This window comes from Mytilus trossulus, chromosome 2 (genome assembly GCF_036588685.1).
Source record: "Mytilus trossulus isolate FHL-02 chromosome 2, PNRI_Mtr1.1.1.hap1, whole genome shotgun sequence".
NCBI classification, from domain to species: domain Eukaryota; kingdom Metazoa; phylum Mollusca; class Bivalvia; order Mytilida; family Mytilidae; genus Mytilus; species Mytilus trossulus.
This window is the reverse complement of record NC_086374.1, coordinates 43,851,179-43,864,707: the sequence shown is the minus strand read 5'-3', so window position 1 is coordinate 43,864,707 and position 13,529 is coordinate 43,851,179. Positions and strand designations below refer to the sequence as shown.

The 13,529-nt window shown below is 33.0% G+C and overlaps 1 protein-coding gene across 1 annotated transcript; it reads left to right on the top strand.

Moving 5' to 3' along the window:
* The first annotated feature begins 7 nt into the window (after positions 1–7).
* On the top strand, positions 8–13,309 carry LOC134707314 (uncharacterized). Its single transcript, XM_063566962.1, has 9 exons — positions 8–247; positions 588–672; positions 3,317–3,381; positions 4,825–4,988; positions 5,501–5,566; positions 6,847–6,891; positions 10,334–10,590; positions 11,577–11,671; positions 12,612–13,309. Exons 1-9 carry the CDS (start codon positions 78–80, stop codon positions 12,997–12,999), a joined length of 1,335 nt encoding a protein of 444 aa, XP_063423032.1. The 5' UTR covers positions 8–77; the 3' UTR covers positions 13,000–13,309.
* The last annotated feature ends 220 nt before the right edge of the window (positions 13,310–13,529 follow it).

The following is a 13,529-nucleotide window of genomic DNA, read 5'->3' as shown; positions in this document are numbered from 1 at the left end:
TCAACCGATACGATTATGACGATTTTCGTTTCCAAGATGAACCGAGAATGAACTCCAGATACTGAATATTCAATTTAATGGATCTTCACGAAAGAGCTCTACGGAAAGAAATAGGCGAAGTAGTTGAAAGGGAAAGCAAATTGCTGTATAAAAATACCACTTGTAAATTTCTTTGCGAGAAAACACATCTGAAGAAAGTAACCGATCATCTTGACAAATGGCAGAATGTTGCTGAGAGAGATATTGAGTATATATTTTTTTCTTTTAATTTCTCAATTATGTTTCTTGATCATTTTCACATTTTATACAGGAATCCCCTACTGAGTGAAAGATGGTCATTTATTTGCTACTGTGATATTAAACAATATAGCCTGACACATAAAAATGAGTATCAAAAATTTACAGGGTGTACATTTATGATTCATCTATAAAATAATTTTTTCGAATACACACTTAAAAAAAAGGAGGATTTTTTTTTTTCAATTCAAATCAATATGCATTTGTAAAACAGTAACTGGGATACAATTATATTTAAATTTATTATAAATTTTATTCAGTGTAAAATTTTAACATTTTTTTCCCCGCAGACGACAGGAGCAAAACGTACGAAAAAAGCTAGATTATTATGAAAAGGAAAAGGACAAGTATAAAATACATGTATCTGAATACGAGGTAAGCCCGTTTCTTTACTGTAGCACTGTGTTATAATAATGAGAATGGAAATGGGGGATATCTCAAAGAGACTACAAGCCGACCAATGATTGTGGATCATTGTGGTTCACCAATGGGTCTTCAACATTGCGAGAAAATCCCGAACCCGAAGGTACCGTGGTCCTCAACTGGCCCCTTAAACTGAATAATTGAGACTTGAGTACTATGTCAGTGAAAATTGACGTCACTTATCTCTAAAACATATAAATGAATTAAAATTATAAAAAGACATACAAGACCAAATTTATAAGGCTCCTAATTTGGGACAGGCGCAAAAATGCGGCGGGTTTAAGCATGTTTTGTAGGATCTCAACCCTTCCCTTATACCTCAAGCAAATGTAGAACAAAGGAAGGAACACATAGCAATATACATTTTAAATCTTGAATGAAGTTTTCACAAACCTTGAAATAGGTCATGCAGATTTAATCATGAAGCCGTTACGAAAAGTGTGAATAAATCCCACCAAAAAACTTTCTCATTTGACGTTTTTTGTTGTTGCAAGTTTTGATTAATTGACATCGATTTTATATATGTAATATATCCTTATTAGTCAATATTTTTTTCCAAATTTAAGTTAAGAGAGGGATAGGGGGTCAGTGAAAAAACTATACGAACTAATTTGATGTCGTCCCTAAACGAGGGCCCTCATGGGGTTTTTGATTATGTGATTACTTTGCCGTTTTTTTAATGATTATTTGATTATTAAGCCAAATATTTCATGATTATTTGATTACCTAGGACTGTATTTTTAGTTTATGATTATTTGATTACTAAAGATAAGCAAATATTTAATGATTATGTGATTATATTGGCAAAAAAATGGTGATTATGTGATTACTAGGACCCCCCATGAGGGGCCTCCTAAACTAAATGATGTTCTTACTTACTAATTTAATGTATGCATATTATTGACGAGATTGTCTATGATATCAGTAAATTGATGTTCACGCTGCTTTGCTGACCAATTACAATCGTTTTAGTTTGTTACTAAAGAGTGCATTTAGTAATATGGTATAAACTTAAACTTAGACAAATAAAGTAGACGAAAAAAAATGTATCAAGCAAAAGTAGAAAAATAATATTGGAATAAGTAATGGCGTTTTCAGTGTTTTCAGTAAATATGAATAGGTAGTTCTGAAAAGTATAATTTTCTTTGTCATTGCGGGAAAATTCATATCATGTGTAAAATTGTATGAGATTTATTTTGCTTTGCATGATACATATTCATGGTCCAATAGATGATGCTGGTTTGAAGCACATTGTACTAAAACGGTGTTAAAATACTCGCAGTCAGTAATTTTGGTTAAAGAGGTAAACTGAATATATTCTTTTGTCATGGATAGTAATAATAGTTCGCTAAACTAAATTCATTTATCAACACAAAGACTCCCACATTGAAGCATCCATGGCTATTGTATCAAGATATAAAGGTAGAAAGCTTAAGATGTAGGTCATGTTTTCTCCGACTGTTTGCGATGTCTTTACATCTAACACACGCTTAATCCGTTGGATGTTAGCTGTGTATATAATGATATTTTAGACTTAGATACATGAATTGTTATAAGTTGTTAGTGGCTTTGTTTATATATTGTGCTGTTACGCCACAGTATCGGTTTAAAGAAGGTGTAGGGCTCCTAAAAAGACGTTACACCCGGCTTTATTCTATATGTACCTGTCCCAAGTCAGGAGATTGAATTGTTGTCATTTTTTGCTGTTTGTCGAATTTATAAATTATTTGTTGTATTGCATTGCATGTCTTGTGTTGTCCTGTTGCGCCACTGTCCCAGGTACCGTAACTCATTGCCAATAATACAACTATCCAACAGAAACCAATTGCATGAAATGGATTTAAACAATTTTGAGTAACCATATGTATAAACTATAAAAGGAGACAACTAAGCTTTGATAATGATGCAACAGCACACAATCAGAGCGGGGTGTTCATAAGTTGTAAAAGGTTAGACATAATTTTCGCACAAAGCACAAAATAAAATCAACTAACAAAAAGAGAGACACAAAGTAACGGAATAAGAGTACTCACCCTTACAGAAAATAACTATTGATTTATGAATCATGTTATACATTCTTGATAGTCTACTTTTTGAGGAGCTGTCGTTTTCCTTGATCACGATAGTATTAAGGTCTTTAAGGATGTCTGCTTGTTATCTTTTGAATTTTTGTTATATTTTCGGAATCCTCTGGTTTAATCCATTTGAATGCATTAAGAAATTTTCCCCATGAACCCCCATTTTTCTTTTTATAAATCTTTTACATTTATTATTATAAGTCATTTGTAAAAGTCCTATAAAATTTTATTTATTTTTTAATAGTATTTGAGAACTATAACTGGTCAATGATAAAGCTATGAAAAATCAAGAGAGAACATTTTCCCGCCAAAATTTAAATGGCTAATAACTCGAAAACAAGCACATTGACCCCTATATTTATTTTTCCTTTTTTGATTCCTAAATTTATTTCCTATCAATAAATACTAGTTTTATGAAAAGTTATTTATTTTGAAACTGAGCAGCGAACATCCTTAATACACAGCTAAAGAGTCAAAGCATTAAATCAAACAACTATGAAACCTTTATATATTATCAGGAGGATGACACAGATTCGAGAGGACATTGCAGCGGGTTGAGTGGAGGACTCACACATCAAAAAAGGTAGTTATTTTTTTCTCCAACAAACAGTTGAGAACTTTATATTTGACAGATAATTTGGAAATCGTAAAAATTAAACATTCAAATTGTAGTTAAAGATTGCTATTAAAATTCATTTACGTTTGTTTTTGTGTAAACAACCTTGCATGGCATTGAAAAGTTTGCTCACTCCTAGCATTTTTAAGTGGACCAATAATCAAAGATATAAAATAATGGGTGAAAACTGTTAACTTTTCTTCATTATTTATTTTGTTTAAAAAAACCCAGAATTCAACCAGATGCAAAAATAACTTATTACCTGTTCTAATGAAAAAAAACCACTGGTAAATTAACAGTTGATTAAAAAATGTTTGTACAGTATAATCCTTTGTTTGCAGAAGTTTTCCTTCTATTCCCACATAAAATTTTACCTTTTCTTACCAGATTTATAAAAAGTGGGAATAGAGGGAATGAACCAAATTATCAGGGTTTTTTATACCATTTTCAGGACGAGAACAAGTAGATTTGGAATCTCATAAATGCTTTTTGAAAATTAATGAATTTCGGAGATGGTATATATTCAATATGTATAATGAACAACCATTTCCCCCCCCCTAAAAATCAATACAATCGCTTACAAATTGGTATACATTCGTAGAAAACAAACTGCATTTTGTAGAAATTAGAACTATATGCGCTAATTTAAATGCTATACACCATACAAATGAAAATTAATATATTGTGTCTCGATTATACTTCGGTATAGGTTATTCCAGAAACATGAGCCGTGTTAATTGAAAACAGTTCCATAAAAAATAAGTTTATAATTACAAATTATAGCACTTGCTTGCTACTACCAAGGTTATATTATACAACCCCATTGCTACTTCATATTATGGACGGTAAGTCCAAAAGTGAACAAGCCAAACCTTTGTTTCAGATGCTAGCCAGTGCTTCGCAGTTAGTTTATATATAAAGTATTCAATTACATTGTACTAAAACTAAGATTGCAAGCTTAATTCACAATGATGACATTAGTTTTGGCTGTTCAATGTATTTCTAGTTTTAATGCCATAAATACGAGCGTATTGGATGATTTTTGCCGTACACACCACTGTAAACGAATACATTATTTGTCATAAACGTGTATACTTGTATTGACAATTTTACTGAAGCATGCACCGTATCCTAAACAAGTGATTGTTCCGATCATTGTTCTCAAATGAATTTCTCCCACACTCGCACTGCTGGTTTTGCCCGCGCTCATACGAACCTTTCAAACAGCAAAACTTTCCAGTAATACATGATACCTCGACTTTGACTCGGTGGATATCCTAGCGGTATTGAAAAACTTGACTGCAAAAATCTTTCCATTATCAACTTAGAAAAACGTTTTAACATATTAAAATACACAATAACTTGAATAATTCTGTATTTAAACTAAATAATAATTTTCATTAATTACAGTTTCCACGCTCGCCCAAAATCAGGAGAGCGGATAACAGGTCCACGATCCGGTCGTCGTGCCACGATTGAGCTCAGCAGCCCAAGGAGTTTATTTGAACTTAAAAGAGCATCCTCTACAGCATTAGCACTTGACAAGGAACCTTCCATGACCAATCTAGAAAAAAGTAAGATAGCAATAATTTCTAGATTTCAAAAAATATATATACAAAAAATCTGACCCAAACAATAATTATTTTTAACTTTCGTGTTTTTCAATGACCCAAATCGACTATCACTATTTTTAATAATCGTGAACACACACAATATTCGATTTTTAATTTAGGTTGAGTTTTTATTCGTTTCTGCTTGTTATTCTATTTTTTGGTTTTCTTTGGGTTTTTTATATAGATAAGCTCGTTTGAATAATAAAAAGTTTCCTCTAGAAGACCCAAAATTTTATGAAAATTGATTGAAGAAAATAAAAAGGGTCAGAAATAAGTAATTTATAAATGTGAGGTCAATTATATCAAACACTTCAGCTAAAATATGATTTATATAAATAAATGGTTGGGCAAAAAGAAAAATATACATATAATTGTGCACATTTTCCAGTTGAATTTGGAACAAATCGAGTCACGTGTGTCGCTTTTATCATGGTACCATTTTCCGTCAATTTTCTTCTTCTTGATGTTTTCAGAAAAAATGCAAGAAAAGCTTAACACAGAGAAAGTATCCGATAAATGCAGCAATTTCTTGAAGGCGGGTTTGTATCAATTATAGTTTTTGATATATAATTGCACCTGTCTACATTAACGATGAACATGTCAATTCTACTATTAATTTGACCATCTGAAACGAATGGCATTAATATAAATGACGACTGGTTCTATATCTGTTTAAAAGCCATCTAAAAGCACCTAACATTTTATACAAGTGAGAGGCCAGTTTAGCGCTATAAAACCAGGTTCAATCCACCATTTTGTACGTAAGTAACAACTAAGTTAGGAATATGACTGTTATTGTCCATTCGATTGATGTGTTTGTGGTTTTGAGTTTGCCATTTGATTAGGGAGTTTCTGTTTTGAATTTTCCTCGGTGTGCAGTATTTTTGTGATTAAACTTTTTTTTTATTGAATTGCGGTATAATCAAAAGAGCAATATTAACAGATTGTTAGACGGTTCGATAAGCACATATCAACGCCTTATAAGAAATCTAGACAAAGCATGAAGGTCGCAAACGTGCTGATACAATGTATATATAAACCCAGTCCCTGCTTGGTATACCTATGTTATTATCGCTATTTTGTGCATTTTTCCTTTGATCTATTTTTGTGATAATTTTCATATCATGCTTCTCGCTTGATATGGAAAAATTATCGCTAGAAACTAAGGAGGCCACGTGGCGTTGCTAACGAAATTGACATTGAAATTGACAACGTCGTCATAGGTAAAATAGCGATAAACAGATTATCATTGGTCATCTCAACTCGATTGCTTTTCTCACTTTCGCTGTCCCAGCTCAAGCGAGAAAATCAATCTCCTTGAGATAATCAACGATAATCTATAATTATCGTACTCAACACAAAAGACAACATGAGAAAAATTGCTACTTTGGTTGAGGTTAATTGCTTTAAAAAAACAAACACATCAGACTGGTGTTTTACCGAAATCGAGTCTATATTTTCTTAGTTGCATGGATTATCTGCCCAAACACACAACGAACAAAAGTATAAGCAACACAAATGTTGTATTGTTTTGGTCCAAAATATGCATGAAATATATGCCACAGTCAAACTTAACATAAAGCGTGTTGCACAGTCGTTTAAATCTCGGATGACTCCGCTCACTTTGACGCCGCTTCTCTCTCTCGTTATATAAAAGTACGGAATCAGCCGAGTTTTGACGAATGACGTCTTGCATAGTTATCTCAGAACGAACGTCACAACCGAAAAACACAACCGTTAAATATTTGTTTTGACTGACAGACAGTGAGACCAAATACTTCAAAATATATTTTATAATACAAAGTCTTATCAATTTCAGACGATTTGAGAGCTGGCCGACAAAGAAGGAAATCATTACCTGCAAGTAAGTAACTAGCGTTAAAAATTACAAAAAAAACAAACGTTATTCATTTCATGAATAATGTGTCCGAAGATTTTTTTTCTGGATTTTTTCTTCACAAGGAACGACGCCGAAAGCCTGATATTTAAAAGCTGCGAAAAGAATGTTTAAAAGAACCGAAACATTGAAAGAACTATATTTGGCCAAGAAGAACATACCAAAGTGCATGTAAATGTTACCGTTGCATTTAAACCACAGGCACTTGTCTCAAAAACAATTTCCTATATACCTTAATATAACACAAGGTACTTAACTCATTTTTTTGAAAAATGACACCCAGTCTACACAATGGTATATGACACGACTATCATTGTTGTCGGGATCATCAGTAGCAGGCCTCAGAAGTCGGTCAACGGGATGTATTTTTGCATTCGTCTCAAGCTTTGGCAACATCCAGCCCGACGATTGACCAATGTAAACCCAGTATAAAATTACATGCGGACTGGGTGTTGCCAAAGCTTGAGACGAATGCAAAAAAAAATAACGGGTTTTCGGGACTGGGTGTAATTTTTCAAAAAAAATAGTTAAGGGGAAAAAAACTTGAAACAAGTGCCTGTGATTTAAACTCAATTTCGTGGATGTGTTGCTTATCTTATCACAGTATTTCGTTCAAAATTTACGGCATATTCATTTTTATTATTGATACTATTGACATCTTTATTCTTCCATCACAAAATGGTCTGTACTTAAAGGTTTTTTGAATTGATTCAGTTTTTTCATGCCAGGACATTTGATAGCTTACCTTATGGGTTGTACTCATTATTGAAGTTCGTAGAATGATTGACTTGTGTACATCCGCTTATCCTGTGGTATTTGATGGATAGTTGTGAAATGGGGTCAAACCAAATGTCCTTATTTTTATACGACCGCAAATTTTGAAAAAATTTTCGTCGTATATTGCTATCACGTTGGCGTCGTCGTCGTCGTCGTCGTCGTCGTCGTCGTCCGAATACTTTTAGTTTTCGCACTCTAACTTTAGTAAAAGTGAATATACATCTATAAAATTTTATCACAAGGTTTATGACCACAAAAGGAAGGTTGGTATTGATTTTGGGAGTTTTGGTCCCAACATTTTAGGAATTAGGGGCCAAAAAGGGCCCAAATAAGCATTTTCTTGGTTTTCGCACTATAACTTTAGTTTAAGTTAATAGAAATCTATGAAATTTTTACACAAGGTTTATGACCACAAAAGAAAGGTTGGGATTGATTTTGGGAGTTTTGGTTTCAAAAGTGTAGGAATTAGGGGCCAAAAAAGGGCCAAAATAAGCATTATTCTTGGTTTTCGCACAATAACTTTAGTTTAAGTAAATAGAAAATAATGAAATTAAAACACAATGTTTATGACTACAAAAGGAAGGTTGGTATCGATTTTGGGAGTTTAGGTCCCAACAGTTTAGGAATTAGGGGCCAAAAAGGGACCCAAATAAACATTTTCTTGGGTTTCGCACCATAACTTTAGTATAAGTAAATAGAAATCTATGAAATTTAAACACAAGGTTTATGACCATAAAAGGAAGGTTGGTAATGATTTTGGGAGTTTTGGTCCCAACAGTTTAGGAATAAGGGGCCCAAAAGGTCCAAAATTAAACTTTGTTTGATTTCATCAAAATTGAATAATTGGGGTTCTTTGATATGCCGAATCTAACTGTGTATGTAGATTTTTAACTTTTGGTCCCGTTTTTAAATTGGTCTACATTAAGGTCCAAAGGGTCCAAAATTAAACTTCGTTTGATTTTGACAAAAAATTAATCGGTTGGGTTCTTTGATATGCTGAATCTAAAAATGTACTTAGATTCTTGATTATCGGCCCAGTTTTCAAGTTGGTCCAAATCGGGGTCAAACTTTGTTTGATTTCATCAAAAATTGAATAAATGGGGTTCTTTGATATGCCAAATCTAACTGTGTATGTAGATTCCTCATTTTTGGTCTTGTTTTCAAATTGGTCTACATTAAAGTCCAAAGGGTCCAAAATTAAACTAAGTTTGATTTTAACAAAAATTGAAATCTTGGGGTTCTTTGATATGCTGAATCCAAACATGTACTTAGATTTTTGATTATGGGCCCAGTTTTCAAGTTGGTCCAAATCAAGATTTAAAATTATTATATTAAGTTTTGTGCAATAGCAATTAAGTTTTTTCAATTGCACAGTATTGCGCAATGGCAAGAAATATCTTATTGCAAAATATTGTGAAATAGCAATTTTGTTTTTAATTAGAGTTATCTTTCTTTGTCCAGAATAGTAAGCAAGAAATATCTAATTGTAAGAATTTTTTTTATTTGAAGTTATCTTTCTTTGTCCAGAATCAACTTAAATCTTTGTTATATATACAATATACAATGTATATTCACTTTTTACTACCAACTGATAAATTAAAATAATCTTTACCATTCAGTGATAACAAGCAGTTTTTTTACATCTTAATATTTTATGATGTATTTAAATGAGTAGTAATTGTTGCAAACTCCATTAGAAATTTTAATTGAGATTAGTTTTGGAATAAGGGAAAGGGGGATGTGATTAAAAAAAATTGGTTCAATTTTCTCATTTGAAATTTCATAAATAAAAAGAAAATTTCTTCAAACATTTTTTTGAGAGGAATAATATTCAACAGCATAGTGAATTGCTCTAAGAGAAAACAAAAATTTTAATTTCATTAGAACACATTCATTCTGTGTCAGAAACCTATGCTGTGTCAACTATTTAATCACAATCCAAATTTAGAGCTGAATCCAGCTTGAATGTTGTGTCCATACTTGCCCCAACCGTTCAGGGTTCAACCTCTGCGGTCGTATAAAGCTACGCCCTGCGGAGCATCTGGTTATGCAACTGACCACGACACAGTCACTATTACGCAAAGAAAGATGTACAATTATTTTGAAACAATAAATAATACAAAGTGAGCCCTCGCTGGATATCTGCTACAGAATATGTATTACACCCCGGCCCTATTATTAGTTTCAAACATATTACAATAAATTAAATGTTGCGGAGAAAGTAGTCTTTCGTAAAAAAAAAGAGTTTTAATTATATGTAGCTGTTATCGATTTATTTGAAAAGAATTGTTTTACTAGTATTTTACTTTTTTCAAAGCGTTTCTACATCACCTTTTATTCTCCCCATCAGAGTATCTAAAAAGAAATATGAGTTTTTAGTAAAAACTTTTTACACAACTCTGCAAGAGCACTGTTTATTGTCCGTGAGAGATCCGACATACGGCGACCTATCTTATATATATTTTGTAGTTGCTTACATGCATGTCATTTTGGTTGAGTTTTGTCTTGTTTGTATTTATACCAAATCTTCCCAATTTAATAAACTACTGACAGAATATCATATGTTATCATTAATTCTGTTGTTGCGATATATTGCTTGAAACATAGTTTATTCACTCATCTTTGTTTGTAGACGTTTCCGGTGTTCCCTTACTTTTGGTAACGGACGAGACTGGTGTTTCAGATATGGCACTCACACATGAAACACACGTCGAGAAAAGTGCACACGAGAAAAGTGTAATTGCGAAACACAATGCTTCAGGCAAAGCAAAACATGTTCCGGCGGCTGAGGAAGAGGCTAGTTTTTATACAATGGCTATGTCATCTGCAAGTAATCGGGACGAATTTCATGCCGTCACCGACACAAAATCGCGCAGACGGGGTTCTCAGGTAAATATCCAAGAGAGGCTTTGTTTTTGCTTTGTTTGGTTTTATGATGTATGAAGGGGTCGGGGTTTATTGTGTTCTACGACAGAATGATTACACAACCAATGAAATTCTTTCCTAATTTCACAGCTATTTTCATTGTCAAAATATACATGGCAGTGATAAATAGATCAACTGATATGCAATGTCCTTATCTTGTCCGTTTGTTTTTGTCACAGAACATTTAAATGATGTATACTTTTTTGTTCAATTGTTGTGTGGAATTGGAATTAAAAAGGACAAATCTACATGTATAAGTATGATTGGAAGTTTTAATATAAATATTTCGTTACATATGTCCTTAAGGATGTCTGCTACTCTAATTTAAAATAACAAGGATTTCATGTGGTTGCTTAAAATGAAAACAACTTTGATATTTAAACAAAATAAAGTAATGAAATCATTAGTCTCGTGTGTAGTTTTCAAAATACGAGACATTTAGAAAATGGCGGGAAAAGGGTTTTCTTCAGACTTTACTATTTGTTAACATTGGAATTGTTTTTTACCCTTTAAACCAAGAAAAAATAACAAGGATTTCATGCCGCCGGATCACTAAATCTGAAATGATCTATTGAACAGATTTATGAAGACAAAAGTGGGGTGTCGTGTAAAAAAAATTTTAATACATTTGGATGGATAAAACCTGAGAAAATCGAAAATATGACAAGAATTCAAAAACATGACCAGCAGATATCCTTAAATTGCATACTATTTTTGGTCTTGCCGTGTTCATGACAAAATTACTGAAAGACAACACCAAATAGAGCAATTACGGAGAATGCAACTTCAAAAGAGCTGAAGAGAAAACGAATTTGGAAACTTGAAAGAGGAAACAAATATACGAACCATCGGACCGAAATAGTCTTTTCTTCATTGGTATTCGAATTTGGAATCTAAAAGTAAAGTGTGTAAATGCCATGCAAGTTTTAACCTATTTATTTTAATCACAGCCATCAACTATACCTACCGGTGGCAAGCATTTTATTGATTTGGCAAGATTAAAAGAGGTGGAGGAATTACTTTATGAGACGAGTCAATTTCGTAGGTAAGTAAAATTAATCCTATTACATGTTTGGTAATCCGATATGTTCACGGATAACGACATTCGTGATTTTAACTGTACTGAGACAAAAACGAGATGCCAGGGTTGTTCTCGTGTTGTAATAACCCGAACAATTTAGTTGTCGACTCTGTCCACTCGCGACGATAATCGTCTCATGCAGCCATCGTCGAGAAGCAGAATATAACGACTGAATTATTCGGCTTATCGTTGTCCAACATCGAGACCCCGCTAAAGTCCCTATTCAAATAACAAAATCAAAAGCTCAAACACATAAAACGATTAGACAACACTTTCATATTACTGACTTGGTACAGGCCTATTCTTATGTAGAATATGGTGGAGTTAACCTGGTTTTAAAGCTAGATAAACCTCCGTCTCACTTGTATGACAGTCACATCAAATTTCATTATGTTTACCATACAATGTTTGAACAAAACAAACAGACATAGGTAAAAAAAATAATTAAAAAATAGGGGTACAGGAGTGAACATTGTGTTATTATCTTAATCACTATAACCTCAAGCAATATATAAACAAATATTTACCGTGGCACATTACCATATTGACAGGATGTATAAGTACAGAGCCACGCCATATGTAAGAAAGAAACACACAAAGGTACATAGACAAATTACATAAGCAAAAATGAAAGATAAGAATACAGAAATTAGAATAGAACTCCTACACTATGACATGATGTATAAGTACAGAGCCACGTCAATTGTAACAAAGAACACAAAAAGGCATATTGACAAAGCATATCATAGTTATCGATGACAAAAAAAACTGCACTCGATAGTTTCTGTATGGGTTTCGATCTATTGTTGAAATTCATTTATGTTACCGGGCTTTTGATCAGAAACGTCTGTATTGTAAATTTATATTTTTTTAAAAATATATTTCTACCCTTAAATTCATCCAGAAAACAAAAAAGCGCCACACCTGATAGTCATACTGCACGTGTTCAAATGCGTCGCCTTGATAGGCTGAAAGAAATTCTCGATTCATTGAAGAAGAAACCAGAGGCGCCTACATTCAAACCAATGGAAATGTTAAACTGTAGCTACCTCCGCCTTTCAAAATCAAACGTGGAGGAGTTAGAAGATATGGTTCGTAAGGCAGGCATGGATCCCGGAATACATGTCCATAGTGATTTAACAGGCTACGATCTATTTGCTGATCTGAAAAGAGAGGCTGAAGCAGAACAAAGATTGCATACTCAAGACGGCCCTCCAAGACTGACTCCTACACCCTCCCCTACACCCAGTAGAAGACACTCCGTTAAATCTGGTTCCTCGCTACACCATTAAACATATGAAAGAAATGATGTTATTAAAGAGATGTCAGCGTTCTACAGGACTAACATACATCACATTGAAGCTTTGGAAAAATGATTTAAAAAAAAACAAAAAAAAAAAACATATGCAGCTATTAATTGATTTTTTATATCGCAGGATAGACAATCAGTATAGAGGGTAAACTGGTATTCGATCTGTCTACGATGGGTATGGGTGGATGATTTACATAAGACAATTACGTTCTATTATATACAATAAACATGCAATGCTTGCTAGTTCTATAAATAAAATTGCTTTATTAATCAGAGCTAAGTGCGCATAGTATTCTTATGTTGTTTTGTAATAATCTGTAAACAAATTTGGAAGTAAAGGTCAAGGCATCATAATGGCCCTAACTGACTTTTTACTTAAGTTTGAACTTTTAATATAAGACTATGCAACGTGATTAAGAATATATCGTACAATAAAATACTTCCCAAAACCCATTCTTCCATTCTTTCATGCTTTTATCACAAACATGCATATAATGTCAGTTTAATTAA

Coding starts and splice junctions, on each gene's coding strand:
- LOC134707314 (XM_063566962.1), top strand. CDS start 78: ATGGATCTTCACGAAAGAGCTCTACGGAAAGAAATAGGCGAAGTAGTT. Junction 673..3,316: donor TACATGTATCTGAATACGAG/GTAAGCCCGTTT, acceptor ATATATTATCAG/GAGGATGACACAGATTCGAG. Junction 11,672..12,611: donor GAGACGAGTCAATTTCGTAG/GTAAGTAAAATT, acceptor AAATTCATCCAG/AAAACAAAAAAGCGCCACAC.